At 40.1% G+C, this 25,813-nt stretch overlaps 2 protein-coding genes across 2 annotated transcripts in view; one reads left to right on the top strand and one right to left on the bottom strand.

Annotated features, from left to right (window-relative positions):
- Positions 1–13,374, top strand: part of LOC141910134 (uncharacterized) — a 239,496-nt gene extending 226,122 nt beyond the window's left edge. Inside the window, exons 6-8 of the mRNA XM_074800854.1 lie at positions 11,174–11,317; positions 12,180–12,422; positions 13,267–13,374. Coding sequence (XP_074656955.1) covers positions 11,174–11,317; positions 12,180–12,422; positions 13,267–13,292 — 413 coding nt within the window. The 3' untranslated portion in view covers positions 13,293–13,374. The remainder of the gene's footprint in view (positions 1–11,173; positions 11,318–12,179; positions 12,423–13,266) is intronic.
- On the bottom strand, positions 1,484–24,490 carry LOC141910131 (transmembrane 9 superfamily member 1-like). Its single transcript, XM_074800851.1, has 14 exons — positions 24,396–24,490; positions 23,377–23,466; positions 22,763–22,949; positions 22,470–22,588; positions 22,277–22,386; positions 21,810–21,873; positions 21,362–21,433; positions 19,344–19,491; positions 16,470–16,595; positions 16,180–16,272; positions 15,734–15,844; positions 15,103–15,265; positions 14,085–14,276; positions 1,484–3,090 (listed from the first exon to the last, which is right to left on the bottom strand). The coding sequence occupies exons 1-14, from the start codon at positions 24,486–24,488 to the stop codon at positions 2,889–2,891; spliced, it is 1,770 nt and encodes a 589-aa protein (XP_074656952.1). The 5' UTR covers positions 24,489–24,490; the 3' UTR covers positions 1,484–2,888.
- Between the last annotated feature and the right edge of the window lie 1,323 nt (positions 24,491–25,813).

The raw sequence follows: 25,813 nt of genomic DNA, 5'->3' as shown, positions 1-25,813 counted from the left end.
CCATTGTCTCGAGACTTATGTATCAAATCTTAAAACCGATGTCTCGTAAGTCAACTACAGTAGCGTGCACAAGTATTCAGTATTGTGACGACCCATCTAAATGATGACTTCACAAATTACAAATCGGGACTTAAAAATAGAGATGACTTCAGCAATGTTATGACGAAGTGAGTTTGACTCCAGAGTCAATTATAACTAAAAACCGTGGAAACGACTCAAGGACTACAAGAATCAAATCAGTTGATTAGTTTTAATTGTTGTAGTTTAATTTCTATGGAGTCAAATCTCAACTCAACAGTCGTTGAACTAGGTACAAATTTATATAGCAATTTCCAGTTAGAGATTGTTCTACAGACAAAATACGTTTTTCAACATAATCTTTCTAATTTACGACACATAAAATCATTGCGAGGTCTCGGATCCAATCGGTCGGTAGCTGATAGAAGCGAATCATAGCGATAATTTAAACTGCATAGTTACTACGGTATCTATTCGATCGATTTGACTGTAATCAACTTTTGACCGAGCGCGTTCTGTAAATGATATAATAGTTGACCACATCTGACTCATAACTTACACGTTTTGAAACGAGAAAAAGATTTACACAAACACACACAAATATTAGATAACGAAATGTTAAGCCTTGAGTAAGATTAAGAGTCAAATCATTGATCCATAGTAAAACAGGAAAAAAATAAATAATTTATCGTACAGTAGACTGCGATCAAGTCAGATCCGTTTAATTGGGAGATAACTGTTTAAATCAGAGATAATTGTTTAACTCAAAGATAATTGTTTAAATCAAGGATAATATTGTTTAAATCAGAGATAACTGTTTAACTCAAAGATAATTGTTTAAATCAGAGATAATTGTTTAAATCAAGGATAATTGTTTAAATCAGAGATAACTGTTTAACTCAGAGATAACTGTTTAACTCAGAGATAACTGTTTAAATCAAGGGTAATGTTTTAAATCAGAGATAATTGTTTAAATCAGTGATAATTGTTTAAATCATGGATAATTGTTTAAATCAGAGATAATTGTTTAAATCACAGATAATTGTTTAAATCAGTGATAATTGTTTAAATCAAGGATAATTGTTTAAATCATGGATAATTGTTTAAATCAGAGATAATTGTTTAAATCAGAGATAATTGTTTAAATCAGTGATAATTGTTTAAATCAAGGATAATTGTTTAAATCAGAGATAATTGTTTAAATCAGAGATAACTGTTTAACTCAGAGATAACTGTTTAATCAAAAGTAATCTGTTTTAACTAAGAGATAACTGTTTATGTTTAAACAAATATTTTCTGAAGTGCCAAAAAGATCTGATTCAAGCGGAGTCTACTGTACCTAACTTTATATGAATATCATACACTAAACTATAAAGTACATACCATATATAACTAAGTTTGAGAAGTAATCAATAAACCCACCCCCCAATAAGCATCCCCCTCCCTGCATACCATCTCCCCCCAATACCATTCCAGTATACAATATGTTAGCAGGCTCCAGCGAGTGACAACCCACAACATTTCATACTTATACAATGTGAACTATCTATAGGCCTCAAACACTGAAAATGGAAACAGAAACATGTTTATGAGCGTTTCCCCATGTCCTGTGCGTTTCCCGAGAAATGAGAAACATGGTTTCAGGAAACAACGTTTCTGAGATTAAACATGTTTTAATCCTGGTTTCCCTGTTTCCCTGCATCGCGTGAAATGGGGTTAAGGAATTAGAATTCAAAGAATGCAACCACAAATTGTGTTTAAGCTGCACATTAAACATTAAAATAGACAAAACTATTGAATTAAAAAAACCGATAATTATGAAGAGAGACCAAGAGACATAAACTCAATTCTATGAGCCATTTTACAAATGTCTCATAGAATTGAGTCTAAACGTCACTACTCTCTTAGTTTCTGAAAATGTCTCATAGAATTGAGTCTAAACGTCACTACTCTCTTACTTTCTGAAAATGTCTCATAGAATTGAGTCTAAACGTCACTACTCTCTTAGTTTCTGAAAATGTCTCATAGAATCGAGTCTAAACGTCAATACTCTCTTAGTTTCTGAAAATATCTCATAGAATTGAGTTTAAACATCAAATACTCTCTTAGTTTTTCGTCATAATTATCACCATTTTTCTTTTATCCAACAGAAACTTGTTCATCATTTCTACAATAAAATTCTATATATTGAAACATTGATCATTACGCACGTGACAACTCGGTCAGTATCAACTGTTGTCACAACAATTCACATTTACGAGAAAAGGAAAGATAAATCGGGTATGATCACCTCATTCTGATCGTGGACGTATCAACTAAGATATCTAGTAACCTCTCCTTGATACATCCATGTTCAGGATACACTGTATCTATAAACTCATGAATATATATATATATAGATGCTCAAAACAAAATGGCCACCTTTGTAAAATTTAACTATGACGTAACATCTCATTGATGGCGGCCATCGTAAACATGATGGCCACCTATGACATTGTATTCTACACGTGGTCACCATTGTAAAATCCACCTATGACATCATATCCCACTGGTGGTCACCATTGTAACATCCACCTATGACATCATATCCCACTGGTGGTCACCATTGTAACATCCACCTATGACATCATATCTCACAGCGTATTTCGATATGTAGAGGCAGTGACGGCCATCTTTTTTTTGAAACGGCCGGTAGTTTTTATAGTTTGTTTAGTGATCCGACAACAATGACAAGAACGACATTTTCCACGTAACCGTGCAACACCGATTTTATATCATCACCTTTAATACGTCTTTTCGAAATATTCGCCGTTTTTCCGCGTCGCCGCGACGATGTCGACAACAATGATATTATCGAGTTGCCGGGCGACTCAGTCCATCTTGATGTTGACGTAGATGTAACGCACGAATTTCAACGACGCGAAGAATGAAACGGTCCCCAACATGAGAAAGAATACGTAACACACCAGCGCGGTATAGCCGAAAAACTCGACCGTCTGCAGAAACCCGGACATGTTCGATCGCTTGAAATAGTAGAATAATGAATAGAGGAACACAAACAGACCGGTCGACCTGAAATATATACAGAGACACAATACTGGTTAATGATACAACGGGTCATAGAGGAGAAGAGTAGGGAGGGAGGGAGGGAGGGAGGGAGGGAGGGAGGGAGGGGGAGGGGGGAGGGAGGGAGGGAGGGAGGGAGAGAGGGAGAGAGGGAGGGAGGGAGGGAGGGAGGGAGGGAGGGAGGGAGGGAGGGAGGGAGGGAGGGAGAGAGAGAGAGAGAGAGAGAGAGAGAGAGAGAGAGAGAGAGAGAGAGAGAGAGAGAGAGAGAGAGAGAGAGAGAGAGAGAGAGAGAGAGAGAGAGAGAGAGAGAGAGAGAGAGAGAGAGAGAGAGAGAGGGAGAAGGGGAGGGTAGGAGAGAGGGAGAGAGGGAGAGGGGGAGAGGGAGAGAGAAAACAAGGTATCAATTTTTTTAGCTTAATAACAGTTGATTTATAGAATAACAACTTGATTTGATAGTCGGCGATGCCTTTTTATAAACAAATTTCATTAAAACTCATCTAGGAAACTTTTGAAAGTTAAGGGCAGTTTATGATTGACTGCACGGTGTAGTTTCATTCTCTCACGGGAAGAGGGGAAGAGAACGCGATTCAGCAACTGAAAAAACCGTAAAACCGGCTTTAAAAGTCAGAACTTGATGCGGAAATCGGAGCGTTTAGATTCATCAGCGTCTGACGTTTAATACCGGTCGGGAGGTACGCGGTGAGGGATAAGGGTAAGTACACCGTAATTACTGATAAGTCGAACATAGCGATGAACAAAGTCCTTTCATTTAAATCAAAGTTTTATCATCCGTGTTAAAAAACTATAACAGAGGAATTGTGTGTACAGGGAACACTTGTTTAAATCTTATGTCTATTTACTACTTGTAGGAGGTAGGGAGGGGAGTGTGGGGAGGGGAGTGTGGGGAGGGGGAGTGTGGGGGAGGGGGTTACACGGTGTTTTGCGATTTAAACACAGGTTACTGGCAAGAACAGGCAAAGAAATTTTTCGAAAATAAAATAAAACGCCTTAAGTAATTTATCATTGTCATATCGTAATTAACCGTTTGATAAATCTTTAATTATTAATTAACAGCAACAAAACTCAACCAAAATACGATACGACCATTTACAAGAACTCGTTTCTCGACAAAAAAAAAGTATGGCCTCTACAGAGAACAATCCCATTGATCATTAAGAGATCTGGCAGTTGTGCAAAACATTATATATCTTTTTTCGAGGCCATCCATTAATCGTCAGTAAGTGAGAAGAGACTATGAGGATATAATGAAAGCTTTGATGAATGGATGGCCCGGTTTTAAGACAAAAACTTTTCCGACACAGTTTCGAGACGCGTTTAACACCTACAGGGGCGGATCGGGGTCGTGTCCAAAAACCTGCTTAGGTCTATAGTTGATTATTTTTCTGAACATCGACAGTGATTCTAAAAAACAACAGCCATAATAAAATGTTATCTTGGTAAAAAGTGAGGCCCCCAAAAATCCACCACTTCACGTAGGCAGGAATCTTTACAGGCAGTTTTAAATTCAAGCCAGAGCGACTTAAAAACGGAAGCCCAGTTTTACAAAAAAGTCTGAAAAAACATGAAGTAACCAATAGCATTTACACCAAAAGATTTTAGTTTAACTTTTCGCAAACCCTCATAACTCTGGGTCCAAATTCATGAAATAGTTCAAGCTTAAAAAAAAAGGTTTAATTTGAATTGTTTCGCCCTCCTTGAAAGTATGAAGATTTCAGCAATCAAACCATTTGTCACTATATCACATATATCCACTGGTTAACTTTAACCAATTTTTGGACAATAATATTTTCATCATAATAAGCTTTGCCAAATCAGTAATTAAAATTCTTTTTAATCGGGTAAATGAACCAAATCAGTAATTAAAGTTCTTTTTAATTGGGTAAATGAACAAAATCAGTAATTAAAGTTCTTTTTAATTGGGTAAATGAACAAAATCAGTAATTAAAGTTCTTTTTAATTGGGTAAATGAACAAAATCAGTAATTAAAGTTCTTTTTAATTGGGTAAATGAACCAAATCAGTAATTAAAGTTCTTTTTAATTGGGTAAATGAACCAAATCAGTAATTAAAGTTCTTTTTAATTGGGTAAATGAACAAAATCAGTAATTAAAGTTCTTTTTAATTGGGTAAATGAACCAAATCAGTAATTAAAGTTCTTTTTAATTGGGTAAATGAACCAAATCAGTAATTAAAGTTCTTTTTAATTGGGTAAATGAACCAAATCAGTAATTAAAGTTCTTTTTAATTGGGTAAATGAACCAAATCAGTAATTAAAGTTCTTTTTAATTGGGTAAATGAACAAAATCAGTAATTAAAGTTCTTTTTAATTGGGTAAATGAACCAAATCAGTAATTAAAGTTCTTTATCAATCGAGTAAATGAACCAAACCCCGTGACCTAAGAGTCTGCTGACAAAAAAACCTAATGGCATCCTTCCATTTTGGACGAACCTAAACATAACCAGTAATCATATGAAAACACAGCAAGAAAACATAGAAGATTGATCTGTTTCACAGCTGTTTAGTTCGGTTTGTATTGTATTATTGTTTTTTTCTCACCAGCTCTTCATAACTTATAATCAGCAGCTTTTAGTCATAAATTTCAAACAATCCTGCGTCATAGTTGTGTATTTATACAAACAATCGCTTTTTGCCAACTGATGTTTTGCTTCTTTGCCAATCGGTGAATCTCTTTTTAAACAAATGATACTCAAACCTTTTGAACTTTTCTTATTGAATATAGCTATACACAATGCACTGAGTGGCATTACGGGATTCCATAGCAATCGCAGTCTTCAACTATTAATGGCAAAGTTATTTTTCATCATCATGATTGCCACTTTTATCTATTTCATATCGTGTTGTATCTATCGTTTTCATGTCCAACATGAGACATTTTTTTGCCTATTTCGACGTTGAAATATTAGGTTGCCTATTCCATTTTCATTTGAATTAAGGAACTAACGAGCGAGGAGCGAAACCAGGGGTTCGATTTTGAAATCGGAAATCGAAGAACAGTTATAGTTGCGTGATCGCCAGAATTTATAGAAGTTTCTGTTTAGATAGCGGTAGTACATGAACTATCTAATATTTAATGTGTCTCCCACACATTTCGTATCATATCATTTCTATGCCTATTTTTAGGTTGAAAAAAACTAGGTGGCCAATTCGTTTTGATTTGGTATCCGTTACCAACCGGCAGTCACACCTACCCGGAACAAAATGGAGGGTTTGATGTTTTAAATCGAATGGATGTGTGTACAATTATTTAAAAAAAAATGTACCAAATGTCGATTATTGGGCGCCATGTGATGAGGTCTTATCGGAGGTGTTGAGAATATTGAAGATTTGCACTTTGCATTTGAATGATGTTTTCGTAAAGACCATGAAAACTTGCAGGTGGTCTGATAAGGTGGTCAGAAAAGAAAGGGTCAGTGAAGTACCCCCCCCCAAAAAAAACTATGATACCTTAGTTCTCCTAATCGGCCGGGGGTCGTGTTGTAAACTACGATGAAATTAGTAATCAGTTCATTTCTTTAACTGCTGGGTCTGTAGTTATTATTAGTCTGATCATTATTTTTAAAAAGTAATGTACAGAGGCTAGGTAGGAGGCCGGCCGCGTTGACTTTTAAACTCAGCAGAAAAGAAAAACAACTAATCAATTTTTTAGCCTAACGTATTCTCTGCACTGCTGGAAAACTTCGCAAAAAATGGTTTAAAAACGATTCAATTTCCGCTAAAAATAACCTAATATTTCAATTTCAAGGACACGAAAAGGAAAAAGGGCAACTCCATCACTCGGTCGGTGGTAAGACAGCATCGCCAAACAATGGAGTCATTCTTGACGTTCGCTGTTTGGAAAAATAGGTTTGAAATGATTAGATTTCAGCTGAAATATCACCAGAGTGCATCTTTGTGAGAAGGGCAAATATCAGCTGGTAAGAGAGGATCGCTGAGAATATTTCTAGATCTGGCCTAGATTTCAAAACGAATGAAAAAGTCGGAATTGTTCAAATTACTTTGAAGCTGGTCTTATAGAAATATGACCAGAACTTGACCTTACCCTTATACTCAGGGGCCGGGTCCATAGTCATGGCTTAGACTTAAGACCAGGCTAAGACCAACTTAGTTCTATAGCCAATCTAACAACTTAAGACCAGTCTTAAGATTTAAGACCACTTTTTGACTTAAGTCACGACTGTGAAACTGGCCCCTGGAAATAAAACCTCAAACCAGGCAATGAGGCTATACGCTGAAATACACTTTACGTCTATTTCCAAATTCCTCGAGTTCTCCCCCTGATTTTTCTTTGTGATTACGCAAAAATTCCCCGTGAGTGAATCAGAGAAATGTCAATCAAAATCTAACAATTCATTCATTTTTCATCGAATCACGTAATGATAAAGAAACACGCGGTCAATAAGCATTATTACCCGAGATTTCCGTGATTTTTTTCCTAGATTTTTCTGAATCCCTGAGTTTTCCAGGTTTTCCATGACTTTTTTACTAGATTTTTCTGAATCCCTGAGTTTTCCAGGTCAGTGACGCCACCCTGTAGATGATTGTTATAGAGACTTGTGAGGAGCTGCATATTTTCTATTTTAATCAGTACAAATTCACCCCAAACGCTGTCGGTGTCGGTACATGCGAAGGGGTTATAGTGGCCTGAAACTAGGTGCTTTATCATAAACAATCGTAATTTCGATGGCAAGACAACAGTTTTATAGTCTGTTAAGTGTTCGCCGTTAGACGCTGTAGTTGTAATCATATTGAAGGATAAGGTGCTATAACGCAACCTGTTCTTTGTTTTACAACTAATGTCTATTTCAACCTGACTTGAGAGCATTCCTGGTGGCTTAGCTCAGTCAGTTTTGGTAGTACATACCTGATAGAAGTCTTATTAGGACCAGAAAGGACTGGCAGTCGACCTAAATCATCATTTTTTAATCCATTTGAAACTGTATTGAAGGATATCCAAAAAGTCTTCATTGAGAGGGGTTAAATGAAGAGAAGTAACTCCATGCCAACGTATCAAATTTCAGTTGGTAGGCATGGAGACATATTGTTAAACTTTCAAATCATGGAGTCACTTCACTTCAATTAACCCCTTTCAATGAAGACTTTTTGGATATCCTTCAATACAGTTTCAAATGGATTAAAAAATGATGATTTAGGTTGACTGCCCGTCTTTTCTGGTCCTAATAAGACCTTTATCAGGTATGTACTATACCAAAAATGAGCGAGCTAGGCCACCTGATGTGCTCTCAAGTCAGGTTGAAATAGACATTACAAGCGAATACAAGCGGCAGCGCGCAGCATGGGCAGAACCTGTGAGACGTGAGCAGTATGGGCAGAACCTGCGAGACGGCGCGCAGCATGGGCTGTGTCCTGATCGCGCAGAATCTTCATGGGCTGTGTCCTGATCGCGCAGAATCTTCATGGGCTGTGTCCTGATCGCGCAGAATCTTCATGGGCAGAACCTGTGTCCTGATCGCGCAGAATCTTCATGGGCAGAACCTGCCGGTGAATTTGAGTATAATCCTAAAAATCATTGCTCAATTATCTTCCGCCGACGAAGCTCTTTAAAGGGAGGTTCGGGGTCCTCCTCAAGAAAAATTAGAAAAATTCCTCTCTTGCCTTGTATTTAAAGGCATTCTGGACCTATAGTTTAGGTACTTCTAGAAAATATGTCATTCACATTTTTCTGACTATATTCTGCAATCATGAGTGGAATCCGTCCCTGATCTTCACCAAGAACCTTAGTGTCTGATGTACAATCGTAGAGAGTGACAGTGATCACTGCCAGGTCTGGGTGAAGCAAAATAGAGGAATATTAGTAACTAATGATACATCGCACCGCGGTGTAGACGCACTATAGTGGTATGCTACTAAAAGGGGGTAGGGCAGTTAGTAGCGATTGTGAAATCCTCACTAGTTGATTTACAATCAATATTTGATGCAGTAGAACACTTCACACGATACATCGCACCGCGGTGTAGACGCACTAAAGCGGTATGCTACTGAAAGGGGGTAGGCAATTAGTAGTTCAGAAAGTTAAGAAATTTGAGTTTTCTGGACCCAGATACACGGTTTTTGGTGTAAAACTCAACTGCAGCTAAGAGGAGGTGGTGCAGATGAATTAGTTCTCAAGAGCTCATCTCATCATTCTACACACACAAGCACGAGAGCCTTACTAATGACCTTGAGAATAGTGACCCTCGTAATTCAGCCACGCGAGCGAATGGCAGACGTGTGTGTTACATATTCGTAACTCGCTATATTTCATGCCGGGTATATTTATATTAAAAAAGCATAAATATATCTAATCACTTTTAGCCACTCATCCCGGCGCGCGCACGCCTCGCAGAACGCACCTGGTCGGATGCCTCGTTTTTATAAACAGCCGTCAATCAGGCAAAAAATATTGTCAAGCGACAAGCGATATTTCATCTATATTCACCTCTTCTCCCGGCGCAGAGTTCAAGGTTAGCAGACGGGCAAAAAAACAGCGTAGTAACTCATTTTAACGGCTAGGGTTAGATGTAGAGCAAGAGAGCAGAATTTAGAGCAAGGACGTCAGATTCAGACCTGATTCTCTACGACGACGCGTTACGGTCAACATTTCTAGTGAAATGGCACAATTTCAATAAATTATATTCCGTCTATGCTATATATTGTAATTATGTACGCAATTGAATATTTATTGAGAAATAAAATTCATATTCAAATTCAATTTCCACACAGGGCCTCATCTACAGAGCAGTGTAATATCGGGCCCATGTCTCCTATGGCCTTCCTAAAAAGGACTTGATTACTACATTACTCCCCCACATTCTACTGCAGCTGAGGGTAAAACCCAATTAGGCAAAAAAAATTCTTATTTCTGATTCCAGCTGAGCTGAAAAAGTTGACCTGTCAGATGATGGCCTTTTATACTTGAAGTCGGCCTTTAAGTACCGCTAATAGCCGAAAGTCGTTGATTTATGTGAAATTTACATACAGCGCCACCCGTTGGTAGTAAAACTAACCCGAGCAATACGGGTGTTAAAGAGATACGCTAGCAAACCGGCATTCTCATTGGCATCTGATCAGTCCGCGGGATTAGAACCTGTATGGGTTCGAGTCTACCGCGAAACTTATCCTTCTAACAATCCAATCATGCAAAATACTGTACATACATATATATATATATATATATATATATATATATATATATATATATATATATATATATATATATATATATATATATGTTTATACACTAGCCAGTACAGGCCGAATCGAGGCTTTCTTTGCTGCATAATTAACAACAGAGTTTTGGTCTGTGCCTAAGAATAATTGACTGGTAGCATATAATGTACAGACAGGATATATATAGATAATGAATGTACTCAATAGAAGCGTGACCGGCCGGGTTTAACTTGTGGGTGCGACCGGCCGGGTCAACTTGTGGGCACAGATCGAGACGGATATTGTTAATAATGCAGCAAATAAAGCCTCGATTTGGCGTCTGCTGGTCAGCACTGGTGGATATAAGGCGTACACCTGACCTACACGACATAATCCTAACTAACGTTCGACACACGACAACCTATAGACACAGTTCAATCATGGTGAGTCATCGAGAAAAAAAAACTGTTTTTAAAATTTGTTGCGAATGTTTGGTTATAGCGGGGCCACGATCAGTTTCGGGCGAAACAGTTTTTAAACCCTTAAAACGATTCAATGACTTCATTATTCAGAAGATCTTGAAAACTTGATTGAACTTTTTTTTAAATTCGTTTTGGTGAAACTTAGCCTGTGGCTTATATTGCGATAAGCCACAAAACCTGGTCGACGTTCCAGTTTCAAGAAAAAGTTATTGAAATATAATCTATTTTATTTTTTCTAATTTCCTGACAGGCTGACAAATTTACCGAGGAACAAACAACACGTTCGTATCTCAAAGTTTTCATTTTTCCTACTTCAATTTCACATGCGACGCAAGCTAATCAAATTATGTACAAAATCATTATCAAATCGACAGATCGCTAAAACTCGACTTTTAAACACTTTGATAATATCCTTACAGAATTCAAAGAAGCGTTTTTGATGTTTGATAAAGATGGCAGTGGAACGATCACGACTAAAGAATTGGGAACCGTAATGAGGTCACTGGGTCAGAATCCAACTGAACCCGAATTACAGGACATGATTAAAGAAGTTGACACAGAGGGTAAGACAAACGTTATAGTTAACTGATCCATGAAAGTTTTCAAACCTAAAATATTCAATTTCAATAACAATTTATCTAAGTAGTCCTTATTTAATTTGAATTTTACCGGTCTCAACTTTACCGCAGTAAGAGACAGAGTCTACTGTATTTCACAAACTCTTACTCAGTATTTGACACCAACTCGGGGTAGAATTTTACCGGTCTCAACTTAACGCAGTAAGAGACAGAGTCTACTGTATTTCACAAACACTTACTCAGTATTTGACACAAACTCGGGGTAGAATTTTACCGGTCTCAACTTTACCGCAGTAAGAGACAGAGTCTACTGTATTTCACAAACTCTTACTCAGTATTTGACACCAACTCGGTGTAGAATTTTACCGGTCTCAACTTTACCGCAGTAAGAGACAGAGTCTACTGTATTTCGCAAACTCTTACTCAGTATTTGACATCAACTCGGGGTAGAATTTTACCGGTCTCAACTTTACCGCAGTAAGAGACAGAGTCTACAGTATTTCACAAACTCTTACTCAGTATTTGACACCAACTCGGGGTAGAATTTTACCGGTCTCAACTTTACCGCAGTAAGAGACAGAGTCTACTGTATTTCTCAAACTCTTACTCAGTATTTGACACCAACTCTGACATATTTTGGAAGGAATCAGTTTTGAAAACTGGCACATATTTGAGTCAAAAAGTTAAGATGTATATAACAACTGCACTTTTTCTTTATGCTTGTATTTAGAAAAAAAAATCCTTTTTTCCCTGAATCATATCATTTTAAATCGTTACAAAGATCGATGGGATTTTCTTTGGAAAAGAAAAGAAAAATTCTGACAACAGATTTCTTTCTCTAATCTAGGAAACGGTACAATTGATTTCCCCGAATTTTTAACGATGATGGCCCGTAAGATGAAGGACTCCGATAGCGAGGAAGAAATCCGAGAGGCTTTCAGAGTTTTCGACAAGGACGGCAACGGTTTTATCAGCGCCGCCGAATTGAGACATGTAATGACTGGTTTGCAAAGAAATATAACCGATGAAGAAATCAATGAAATGATTCGTGAAGCCGATATTGACGGAGACGGTAAAGTTAATTATGAAGGTAAGAGAGAAGCGCCATCTCCAGGCCCCAACCCTCACCGGGGCCCCAACCCACTGTGCCTCACCTTCACTGAGCCCCAACCCTCACCGGGGCCCCAACCCTCACCGGGGCCCCAACCCACTGGGCCTCACCCTCACCCTCACCGGGGCCCCAACCCTTACCGGGGCCCTAACCCTCACCGGGGCCCCAACCCTTACCGGGGCCCTAACCCTCACCGGGGCCCCAACCCACTGTGCCTCACCTTCACTGAGCCCCAACCCTCACCGGGGCCCCAACCCTCACCGGGGCCCCAACCCACTGGGCCTCACCCTCACCCTCACCGGGGCCCCAACCCTTACCGGGGCCCTAACCCTCACCGGGGCCCCAACCCTTACCGGGGCCCTAACCCTCACCGGGGCCCCAACCCACTGTGCCTCACCTTCACAGAGCCCAAACCTCACCTGGCCCCAACCCACTGGGCCTCACCCTCACCCTCACTGAGCCCCAACCCTCACCGGGGCCCTAACCCTCACCGGGGCCCCAACCCACTGTGCCTCACCTTCACAGAGCCCAAACCTCACCTGGCCCCAACCCACTGGGCCTCACCCTCACCCTCACTGAGCCCCAAACCTCACCGGAACCCAGCTTTACAAAATAGTTCAACCCATAGATTGGGCCCATTTTACTGGTACCCATCGTAGTAGAATCAAAGTTTGCCCATCAACCCAGCGAGCCCCACTCAAGAGTAAATGTATCGTTGATAGTTCCCAACCCAGCAAGCCCGACTCAGGGCATCATCGGGAATCTAATTACTAATGTCTAGTACAGAAATTTATGGATTTCTTTTTTTTATCTTTCATTTCAGAATTTTCGAAAAAGATTTTTGGATAGGCCTGCTGTCAACAAGGCGTCTAATTCGTTTTAACTCTGTTAACAATTTTTCATGTAACTATATTCGAGAATAAAAAATTTACAGACAAAAACCTGAATCGGAATATTGATATTTAAAGTTGCCTAGCACGCGCAACCCCTCCCCTCATAGTTCTAGGTCGTTTTACATAGAAGCCTCTGTTTGCCTCTCACTGGACGGGTCATTATCAAATAAATTTGACAATGGCAACTAGTAATATACATAGGGACAGGGAGACTCGGGGACTCTTTTATATCATCTTTACAACACAGACTCAGAGAGTGTTTCATCAATGGTTATAATGAGGACAACATCAGTATTCCTGAAGATGACTTATTAGGATATATATACAGAGTAGAGAGTTGAGGAGAGGAGAGAGTGGAGAGAGTGGAGGGCTGAGGAGAGTGGAGGGGAGAGAGTTGAGGGGGAGAGAGTGGAGAGTGGAGGAGAGTGGAGAAAAGTTGAGATGGAGAGAGTGGAGAGAGTTGAGGTGGAGAGAGTGGAGGATTGAGGAGAGGGGAGAGATGGGGGAGAGTTGAGGGGGAGAGAGTGGAGAGTGAATGGGAGAGTTGAGAGGGGAGAAAGTGGAGAGGGGAGAGAGTTGTGGAGAGAGTGGAGGATTGAGAGGGGAGAGATGGGGGTGAGTTGAGGGGGAGAGAGTGGAGAGTGAATGGGAGAGTGAATTGGAGAGTTGAGGGGGAAGTTGAAGGGAAAGAGTTGAGGGTGAGGAGTTGAGAGTTTAGTTTAGAGGGGGGGGGGATTTCGAGACTTACCCAGCACTGAATATCGATCTCCACCACCATCGATAATCCTCCGATGATAATTGAAAGTAGGTCAGCGCTATCGAGATACAACCGGTGACGCTGATCAGTATAATAAACACGATCAGTAGGATACCGTACAGAGTGTACTGTTCACGACCCCACAAAGTAGCAAATATATAGTATAACTCGACTGATATCGCGCTGAAATAGACAAATAGATACATATAACCGTTAAAACTAAATACGCCCGATAAGGGTACGAGTTGCTTCGACCGGGTGACCACTTAATCATCATCTACAATTTCGCTGAGTTTTCCCAGGTTTTTCCGTGAAATTTCAGAATGTTATCTGATAATCTTTTATTTATGCGTGAACTGATAAAGAAACATGTGGTCGATAGCATCATCTGAATTCACTGATTTTTTCCAGGTTTTTTTCGTAAAATTTGTCAAATTGCCCGAGTTTTCCTAGACTTTTTCTCGATTTTTCTGATATTCCCTGGGTGCGGTTTAATAGACGGGTATTACCTTTAACTCGGGGGGCTAACTCAATTCATTTTCAATAAAGTTAGTCCCCGGGCTAACCCCTTCAGTGCGTCTACACTGCAGTGCGGTGTACAAATCAGTGATGGATTTTGCTAGTACACCGCAGTGAGGTGTATTGATTTAATTAGTAATTACTAATTATCTCTCTTGAAAGATGGCAGCACCAGTCAAACATAGTGAGATATTGGTAACTAACGATACACCGCGCCGTGGTGTAGACGCACTATAGTGGTATTCCCGTTATTCAACACACTAGGGTGGAATTTTTCAGAATTTTCAAATTATCTTCAGCACTATAGGGTATTAATAAACAAGCAGTGAAAGGGTTAAAGGTAATACCGGTCAATAAAACCGGGCCCTGAGTTTTCCAGGTTTTTGGTAAACAAAATTTGTTAAAATTCCCGGATATTTCACTGATTTGTCAGAGTTTTCCCTGGTATCCCAGGTCAGTGGCGCCACCCTGTGTGAGGTTTATAACCTACCTGAATGGTAAAAATCCTCCGACGACGCAATGAGCCACGCCCGATTTAAACAGCGGAACAGACGGAATCTCGCGTGGAATATTCTTTGTACGACACGGAGAATCGAAACTACTCGCCCAATTCTTACCGAATATACCTCCGATAACGGTCAATGGGTAACCAACTAAAATATAAACAATCAACCATCACAGAGTCTCACGATGTCATCAGGAACGTGGCAGAGTCTCACGATGTCATCAGGAACGTGGCAGAGTCTCACGATGTCATCAGGTTCGAATCCCTGCCGAGGGAGGAACGTGGCCGAGTCTCACGATGTCATCAGGTTTGAATCCCTGTCGAGGGAGGAACGTGGCAGAGTCTCACGATGTTATCAGGTTCCAGTCCCTGCCGAGGGAGGAACGTGGCAGAGTCTCACGATGTCATCAGGAACGTGGCAGAGTCTCACGATGTCATCAGGTTCGAATCCCTGTCGAGGGAGGAATGTGGCAGAGTCTCACGATGTCATCAGGTTCGAATCCCTGTCGAGGGAGGAACGTGGCAGAGTCTCACGATGTCATCAGGTTCAAATCCCTGCGAGGGAGGAACGTGGCAGAGTCTCACGGTTCTACTTTCTGAGAGGTTTGATACTCACTAATTAACCATATACAGATGAGTAATATGATAGTAGTAACAGGTAGAGCTTGCGTGCTTCCATATGATAAAGCTACAGTATTCAACATCGCCCAGATTACAAAGAATGGCACTACAAAATATAACATACAATAATCAGCTAAAAGTTAAAGCCAGGATACAAATGTAGATCAGGGTTCTTAGAACTGTTGAACTGGAATCAGATCTGTGGAACTTGATCCACTGTGGAACTGGACTCAGTTATTACTGTGGAACTAGGTTCTGGAACTGTGGAACTGGCTTCAGTGATTACTGTGGAAGTAGGTTCTAGAACTGTGGAACTGGGTTCAGTAACTGTGGAACTGGGTTCATGTGGAACTAGGTTCTGGAACTGTGGAACTGGGTTCATGTGGAACTAGGTTCTGGAACTGTGGAACTGGGTTCAGTAACATGTAACATTAAACTTACATGCGAATAAACAGGAAGTTAAGTTGATGTTGATGACCCAGTTTTCACCTCCCATTTTCCGATACATGTTTGCAGCGACGTATCCCGATATACCTGTAATAATCATTAATCGTTTAATCATCGAGCCACCAGGTGGCGCCGATATACCTGTTTGAGCAAAACATACAATCATTAATCGTTTAATCATCGAGCCACCAGGTGGCGCCGATATACCTGTGTGAGCCAAACATACACTCATTAATCGTTTAATCACCGAGCCACCAGGTGGCGTCGGTTCAGTTACTACTTACACGATGTAAGAGCGTATAAAACAATGGCCGCCGTATTGATTCCTCCGTGGTGATGAACGTTAAACATACCGAGTAACGCCATTACAATAATACCGGTCGCTATGGCGATGAACTGACTACCGACACCTGAAATAAAGAAAATCAGTGAACGCCTCCGCAGGAGAGGGGAGTGGGGGGCTGGGGAGGGGGAGCGGGGGGCTGGATAACTAGCATTTCAGAGTTGACTTATTCTATTACCATCACGCGCTGCAGGACCCGGTTCAACAGTCGTGAGTTAGAGTTAACTCTGAGTTAAAGTTAGTTCATTTTCAATGAGTTAACTCAGAGTCAAATCTGAACTCAGAACTGTGGAACTGGACCCTGATGATTTGATAACTTCGGAAAACTCCAGGACCCAGTTCCACAGTTGTGAGTTAGAGTTAACTCTGAGTTAAAATCAGTTCATTTTCAGTGAGTCAACTCAGGGTCAAATCTGAACTCAGAGTTGTGGAACTGGACCCAGTTCAAAAGGATGTATAAATCTTCGACTTTAAAATATCTATTAGCTTTGCATAAATTCCGTTGGACATTGAATTAAAAAGTTCGATTCTTTCTCGTAGAAATTTCATAGATTTTTCATCGATATTTCTTTCAACGGCTCAAAACGTAGTCGATAATCAATACCGTTGCCCGGAGCTAGAATTGATTCCGAATTCGATCAATTTAATAATCCCTCTGTCGTCGGGGAGAAATTTTTCTTTTAAAAAACGATCGATTAGAATGAAAAAAAATAATTAACTAAAAAACTAAAAATAAATATTTCATTCTTTAATTATCGATGTACAAGACATAGATCTCGAAGCAGACGAATTCATTGACGATGTCGTCTGTTGCATCGCCGACGGTAACCGCTGCGGAGCAGACGGAGGACGCGTATTATTGGTACAATTATTGGGCGCGACTCGACGCCGTCGTAACACGATCGTCGTCGGCGCGCGCCGCCGCCAACGTCGCCGCCAAAACCGTTCGTTTAATGTTGCGTCCGATCGGCGGCCTCGTTTTCAACGTTTTCACGATCGCGATTCTGTTTCGATGTCGCAGTCGACGATCGGTCCGCGCGACCTTCGTTTACCTGTCGACGCTCGCCGTCTCCGATCAGATCGTCGTTCTCTGCGATCTACGCGACTACGCGTACCATGCGTTTAAATTCGTCGTCAACGACTTACGCTTTTACCGGCGCGATTGTCGCATGCGCCGAAATCCGTACCTCGGTCCGAAACCGGCCTGTCCGCTTTATAGTGTTTACTATTATCTATACATCGTTCCGGTTTTTAGGGTTCCGCCGTTGCATCAATATTTCGAACGTCCGGCTCGTTCGTTCTCGAACTGGATAATCATCGCCGTAGCGATCGAGAGGTTCGCGGCGATTCGCGCGCCATTTTGGCACCGACGGCGCTACACGGCGCGAGTACGCAACGCGATCGCCGGCGCCGCCCTGGTGGCGTCGTACGCCCAGAATTTCCAGAAAATCGTGACTTGGATCGGACGCCGAACGGAACGCGACGCGCCGACCAACGCCAGTTTAACGATCTGGTACGCGATGACCGTGTTCCACGATCGTGCCACCGTCTATTACGCCAACGTCGCGCGTTTAATCACGCAAGACGTAATACCGGTCGTCGCCGTGGTAATACTCTCCGCGCTGACGGCCGCCGCGAGCAGAAATCGAGCGCCGACAGGTGGCGCCGTCGTCGTAGACGCGAAACATTCTAAATCGGCGAGTAAAACCTTGACGTGCGTAGTGATTGTATTCGTAGCGCTGATCGCCCCGGAGACGGTCGCCTCCGCCTCAACACAACTCTCGAAAGCAGTTTTTCAAGCAAGATATCGATTCGATTATAAAAACTGGACGAAATCGTTCGCGTATATGATGTTACTGATGTACACTTATCCGACGGTGATTTTCAAATTCGCGACAATCATTCGACAATTCGTTTATTTCATTAATTTCTTCATCTATATTTACACGCTGCCCGTTTTTCGCGCGGAATTTCTTCACTTATTTCGACCCCGCTGTAGGCCTAGTTGTTGCCATGGTACCATACGATACCTCCGCGGCACGCCGCGATAAAAACTGAAGTCGAGAAATTTTTTGATTTTCTGTAAAACTTTTTCTGTTTTACGCAACGTATTCAAACTTAAAACCGTTTTGTAGTTGGAATTTAAACCCTGATCAATACCTGAACCTCGCCATGCGATGTATAATCCATCAACGTCTACCTCGCGGTGCGGCGTATCCGAGTAATTATCAATTAGTTAAATCATCTACTGAAAGATGGCAGCACGCACCTGTCTCCAACATTGTGATACATTCATAATAATAATACACCGCATGACAGGGTAACAATACATCGAACTGCCGCGTGCGGACGTTGTCCACACTTTAGAGGTATGCCGCCCATTAAACATTGCACTGTGTTAAAATCGTCCAAATTTCAAAAGACCTGTCCAAAGCCAACTTAGTTCTATAGCCAATCTAACAACTCAAGACCAGTCTAAACTCATTTTAGTTCTATAACCAATCTAACAACTTAAGATCAGTCTAAACTCATTTTAGTTCTATAACCAATCTAACAACTTAAGACCAGTCTAAGCTCATTTTGGTTCAATAGCCAATCAAACAACTTAAGACCAGTCTTGAATTTTAAGACCACTTTTGGACTTAAGTCACGACTGTGCATCCGGCCCCAGCATTTTAGGAAACTGTCAACACTGAAGGGTTAATGAAAAATGAAGCTACCAATAACAAAAAGTATAAAAAAACTTCAAACCGTTTTAATTGTTGCACTTTTTGAAAATATGAAGTATCCAATAGCAACGATTGAGGAAACTTACCGAGAATCGCGCAGAATAAACTTTTATACGGCGGGAACCGGAATACATCAGTGTGAATGATCTTCCAACCATTCTCTTCAGGGTCGATATCATCGCTATCCTCTTCATCAGTGTTATAACGCGCGAAATCATTCCTCAGTATTCGAGTCTACAAATAGTGACACCAGATGGCGTGTTTTATTAATACGACTATCAACAGACATTTATCTCATTTTCAATATTATAGATTTCATTTAGATTTTTATTGAATTAAACTGCAGGATTTTAATGGCTTATTCACCAGGTGTCGCTAGTGTGCAGTAGGACATCGACTACTGCGGAAATAGAGGATTACACTTTTGTGGCAAGTGAGGATCCACCAGGTGTCAGTAGTGTGCAACCGCCCAAGTGTGGAACTAAATTCAGATCGTTTGGGCAGAATTTCATTAAACCCGCACATATGCGTACCAGGTCCAGATTTTAAAACCACACAACTGCGGAATTGGATCCACAGTTAAATTTAACCCTAAAAACTGTGGAACTGGATCCACAGTTAAATCAAACCCATACAACTGTGGAACTGGATCCACAGTTAAATCAAACCCATACAACTGTGGAACTGGATCCAGAGTCAAATTGAACCCACACAACTGTGGAACTGGATCCAGAGTCAAATTGAACCCACACAACTGTGGAACTGGATCCACAGTTAAATTAAACCCACACAACTGTGGAACTGGATCCACAGTTAAATTAAACCCACACAACTGTGGAACTGGATCCACAGTCAAATTAAACCCACACAACTATAGAACTGGATCCAGATTAAATTAAACCCACACAACTGCGGAACTGGATCCACAGTTAAATTGAACCCACACAACTGTGGAACTGGATCCACAGTTAAATTGAACCCACACAACTGTGGAACTGGATCCACAGTTAAATTGAACCCACACAACTGTGGAACTGGATCCACAGTTAAATTGAACCCACACAACTGTGGAACTGGATCCACAGTTAAATTAAACCCACACAACTGTGGAACTGGATCCACAGTCAAATTAAACCCACACAACTATAGAACTGGATCCAGATTAAATTTAAGCCACACAACTGTGGAACTGGATCCACAGTTAATTTAAACACACACAACTGTGGAACTGGATACAGATTTAGTAAAGCAGATGACCAGCTGGTGCCGGATATATTGACATATGCTAGTACAAGATCTCATACTGTGACATTTGTGCACATACTCACAATCTGCGACTACTGACTGTGAATCAATATAATTTATATCTATACGAATCACAATTGATTGTTTTAATTATACACAATCGAATACTGACAATTCTGAAAATTGTGTTGCTTTTAACTACATATAAACTGCATACATAGAAAACACAGAATTCAATCTCAGATTGTGAAATACCTCGGTGTACTCAATGTACTTGTGAACAGGTCAGCGCAATATCAAACTTAACCCTGGTGATTAATTCTTAACCCGGGCCCGGCTTCTTTAGACCGGGTACCAAAGTTACCCCTGGTGTAAATCCTTTACCTGGGCCTGGTTTTATGGACTGGGTATCAAAGTTATCCCTAGGGATAAATCCTTTACCTGGGCCTGGTTTTATGGACCGGGTACCAAAGTTACCCCTGGTGTAAATCCTTTACCTGGGCCTGGTTTTATGGACCGGGTATCAAAGTTACCCCTGGTGTAAATCCTTTACCTGGGCCTGGTTTTATGGACCGGGTATCAAAGTTACCCCTGGTGTAAATCCTTTACCTGGGCCTGGTTTTATAGACCGGGTATCAAAGTTACCCCTGGTGTAAATCCTTTACCTGGGCCTGGTTTTATAGACCGGGTATCAAAGTTACCCCTGGTGTAAATCCTTTACCTGGGCCTGGTTTTATGGACCGGGTATCAAAGTTATCCCTAGGGGTAAATCGGTCTTATAGCAGCGACATTGTTGCGCAGAGAAAGCGCTAAATTCAAAAATCTAAAAATCAAATGTTTAAATATTTTCGCTACTTACCAAAATAATGACGACGAAACCGATGAGTAGAAAAACTAGAACCATCGAGTTAAATATCGACAACCAGTGAATCTGAAGTAACAAGGCAAACATATTAGAATCATTGAAACAAGGTTGTACCACTTTTATTTGACTTTCGGCTTTTCCCCTGACTATTCCCCGACATGCGCATTGTTTTCCCTGATTTGATCTGTTCAGAGTCCAATCCATGAACAAAGTCCCTCGAATACATAAACAGAAACTGTTTAATTTCACGCACGATCTCTCAAGACACTGACTCGTCCCAGATCTTAAGCTTTTTAAACGAAATTCCCCGACATCTGAGAGAGATGGTCTGGATATGGACTGCGATGGCCCCTATATGGAGCAAGGCATCCCGGATATGGACCGAGACGGCCTGTGTCCGAAGCGAGACAGCCCGGCCCGGATATGGACCAAGAAAACCTACCTCTAATGTTTTAGGGAAGAAACTGCTGTCTCTAATTCTCTTCCCTCGTTCTTCAAAAGCAACTCTGCAAAATTCATGCGCAAAAAAATCAATCATATTTTCTGCATTTGTTTGCGCTTAAATGTGCTAATTTGATGATGTCATAGGTCTAATTTGATGATGTCATCCTCCATAAATCCTTATGGAGGATTCTGTGAGAATCTTTAGATCAAATCATTATAAGTCGATGGCTTTGATGATGTCATAGGGGGATTTATGGTAGAAGTCATTTTTACTAGAAGTCTATTATAGATCAAATCACTAGTAGACAATTTGATGATGTCATAGGGGGATTAATGGTAGAAGACATCTTTGCTAGAAATCTATCGTAGATCAAATCACTACCGGTAGTAGACAATTTGATGATGTCATAGGGGGAATTCTTAACCCTGACCCCTTAAGGCGAGGCTGAATATGGACTCACTTACTTTGACGGAATCCATTTGACGCTGTACGAGAATATAACATCAAACGGAGTTTTAGCCGCGTCCAGATTCACCGGAGCCTGGTCTCGTGTTGATACATTCGCAAAAATAATCTGACAAATAAAAAATATCATCGAAAATAAAATCAGATCGAGGAATATAGGGGGCGCTGATGTACTACGACGATAACACGTACCTTGTCGCCGTTATATTCGATGTTGAAATGTAAATGAGCCCAAAGATGTATTTTATGTGTGTGCGGCAGGAATCCGCCCTCCTCTAAATGCCCGATGAACCCTCGCACCGGTATATCATCTGAAAAACAAAATCCCCCGATAGAAAATTGAATAAGATCATCATCGAAATTGTTGAGTCCAGTCTTACTGAGTTACTTGTTGAGACCAGAGCCCTTTTTGCAGCTAGACCCTCGTGATTTTGTAGAATTTATTTAAAGCAACGCGGGACGGGTAAATTTCACAGTAAACTTACCGACTACAAACTCAAAATAATAAAGTTCTTCGATTGCTTCGCGGATTTTTTTTAAATCCTGTTCGTTGTACGTGAATTTACAGAGTTCTTTACGCGGAATGTCTTCTTTATATTTCAAATCGTAAAGCGACAGAGCCATTCGATCGCCGTCCAAAACCTCGCCTAGTGTTAATATCTTCGCTTCAATCTATAAATTAAAAATCGAAGTTATCCTACATGTTTGAAAAAAAATTCATTCATTCTACCAGTAAAAAAAAATTTATTCTATATGTTAAAAAAACTTTATTCTACATGTTTATCAAAAATCAATTTATTCTACAAGTAAAAAAAATTTATTCTTTATGTTAAAAAAAAATTTTTTTCTACATGTTTAAAAAGTCAATTCATTCTACATGTCAAAAACTTTTTATTCTAAATGTAAAAAAGAATCAATTTATTCTTAAACGATTTTTCAAAGTCTACAATTGATGAGGGGTTAGAAATCGAGATGAAAGTTAGTCGAAATTGAACTAAATTTTGATCGACACGCCATCTAGTGGCGACTAACTGGAGACACCAACACCTCATTGAATATATCAAATGTTAGAGATATCATCAAATGAAATTGAAATTACCTTCTCCGGGCGACAAACCGGCAGCTGGTAATAGTGGTACGTTTCATGTGGGTTGAAATATGGTCCAACTTTATTCACGTAGACATTTACCTGAAACAGAACACAACAGCAGCAGATAATGAGTACAAGTTCTACAAGATCGTTATTCACCACAGCACGGTTCCATAAACAAGACCAAAAGTGGTCTTAAATCTTAAGTTGTTAGATAGATTAGTTATAGAACCAAAATGAGTTTAGACTGGTCTTAAGTTGTTAGATTGGCTATAGAACTAAAATGAGTTTAGACTGGTCTTAAGTTGTTAGATTGGTTATAGAACCAAAATGAGTTTAGACTGGTCTTAAGTTGTTAGATTGGTTATAAAACTAAAATGAGCTTAGACTGGTCTTAAGTTGTTAGATTGGCTATAGAACTAAAATGAGTTTAGACTGGTCTTAAGTTGTTAGATTGGTTATAAAACTAAAATGAGCTTAGACTGGTCTTAAGTTGTTAGATTGGCTATAGAACTAAAATGAGTTTAGACTGGTCTTAAGTTGTTAGATTGGTTATAGAACTAAAATGAGCTTAGACTGGTTTTAAGTTGTTAGATTGGTCATAGAACTAAAATGAGCTTAGACTGGTCTTAAGTTGTTAGATTGGTTATAGAACTAAAATGAGCTTAGGCTGATCTCAAGTTGTTAGATTGGTTATAGAAATAAAATGAGCTTAGACTGGTCTTAAGTTGTTAGAGATTGTTTATAGAACCAAAATGAGTTTAGACTGGTTATAAATAAGTTTAGACTGGTTTTAAATCTAAGCCATGACTATGGAACCGACTCAAGAACCATCTTTACAAAATTTTTAATCTTTATACATAAACAGCAATAGCTTTCGGTTTAATGTCACTCTTCTATTTTGACAGCACCTGTCACTACCTGCCCAGCAAAATATGTTGCCAGATTATTTGTCTCAGTCATTTGCCCGGGTTTCGAAGACTGCCCGATTAAATTCAGCTGTTGAAATACGAGTCAATATTGAATACCTTGTTGCCGTCTTTATAACTTGACGCAGATGAAACAGTTTTACTCGTAAACAGTAAAAATACCGCAGCAACGAACGCTAAAATCCTCCACATAGCCATAGCCGCCATCTTGAAACAAATCATTTACTTCCGCGTCCACGCGACCTTCGCCGAATAAAAGTACCAGATTCAACATTCACCATTTTATTACTAATGTTACTTCCATAGATCTAATCCTGGTACCGCAATGAGCGTGACATTCGAGACGCATTCAGTCTAATGAATAGTTCAAGTTGTATGAGACCGTATATTTTGTTGCAGCTGAACAGTAGCGAATAGTTTCGAACCCAGTAATTCTGAATACTGTTCGAATCCATATATATTTTAACCGTCAAGTGCTGCCCCTATACATATCGTAGACGGTGAATACATGAACTAACTCATTACTCGCGCGCCGCAGTAGGAAAATTGAACTATCAGTTAGTTCACAAATTTACCGCTAATGATACGCATAGGGGCAGCACCTAACAGTAAAAAAACCGACTGTATGTCAAGACTGAAAAGGAATTGAATAGATTCTTCATTAAGAGAGAGAGCCATCACAGGGTTCACTCACTCACACAACACGTTATTGATGTTTCAAATTACACCCTCTCATATTACATCCATCATCTGCAACATTTCTGTAGGGCCAAATTCCTGTTTTAAACATTGGTCACCAGTGGTGCTCTAATCTTTTTTCCTAAATTCATGATCCACTGAAATTACTTCATCTTCAAATCTATATCACCGAGTAGGCCAACCCCTTATCACAATCTGAAATATTAAAAAAAGAAACAGACTTGGGGCAAATAACCAAGTCTCGTAAAGTAAAAAACCGAGCGCTTGTGCTGGCAGGACTCGAAACTGTGGTCTCCGGTTTACCAGGCGGTCATTCTAACCACTAGACCATAGATCTGTGGCAATTACTAAGGGTGTTTCAGTTTGTCTCATATGTGATTTTGGAATTGTTCAGTTTGCTTAGAATCGATTTTCATTATGTAACTTTAACAGTTTGTCAAACGGATTAAGTTAAACAGTTACTGGGGTAAACTGAGGACACATCATGGTGAATATTAATTGAATTTGCGTGGATTCGAACTAAATGGAACTTTTTGTGGCGTTGATCAGGTTCGAATCCCATCAGAAAATGATTTTCCCATCTTGGCGGGAACGCTAGTACTTTTCATTGGTGAGGATCAATGACGTCACACTGTCAGTATAAAAACCCAGGTCACATGATCCCTCTTTCTTTCCAGTTCGGCCATTTTTCAGGTAAGCAAACATCATCCATTTTATTCACCTTCATTTCTTTCGATCGAATTCATTTATTAATATCTTACTAGTAAATTCTATATATAACCCTTAAGGTTTCGCATACGAACTATATTATATAGGTG

The sequence above is a fragment of the Tubulanus polymorphus genome, chromosome 8, assembly GCF_964204645.1.
Source record: "Tubulanus polymorphus chromosome 8, tnTubPoly1.2, whole genome shotgun sequence".
In the NCBI taxonomy this organism is placed as follows: Eukaryota; Metazoa; Nemertea; class Palaeonemertea; order Tubulaniformes; family Tubulanidae; genus Tubulanus; species Tubulanus polymorphus.
Note: the sequence above shows the minus strand (reverse complement) of the source record. Positions and strands in the feature narration are given on the sequence as shown.

Coding starts and splice junctions, on each gene's coding strand:
- LOC141910131 (XM_074800851.1), bottom strand. CDS start 24,488: ATGTGGAGGATTTTAGCGTTCGTTGCTGCGGTATTTTTACTGTTTACG. Junction 23,467..24,395: donor GTTATAAAGACGGCAACAAG/GTATTCAATATT, acceptor GTTCTGTTTCAG/GTAAATGTCTACGTGAATAA. Junction 15,266..15,733: donor CATCTGTATATGGTTAATTA/GTGAGTATCAAA, acceptor TTTATATTTTAG/TTGGTTACCCATTGACCGTT.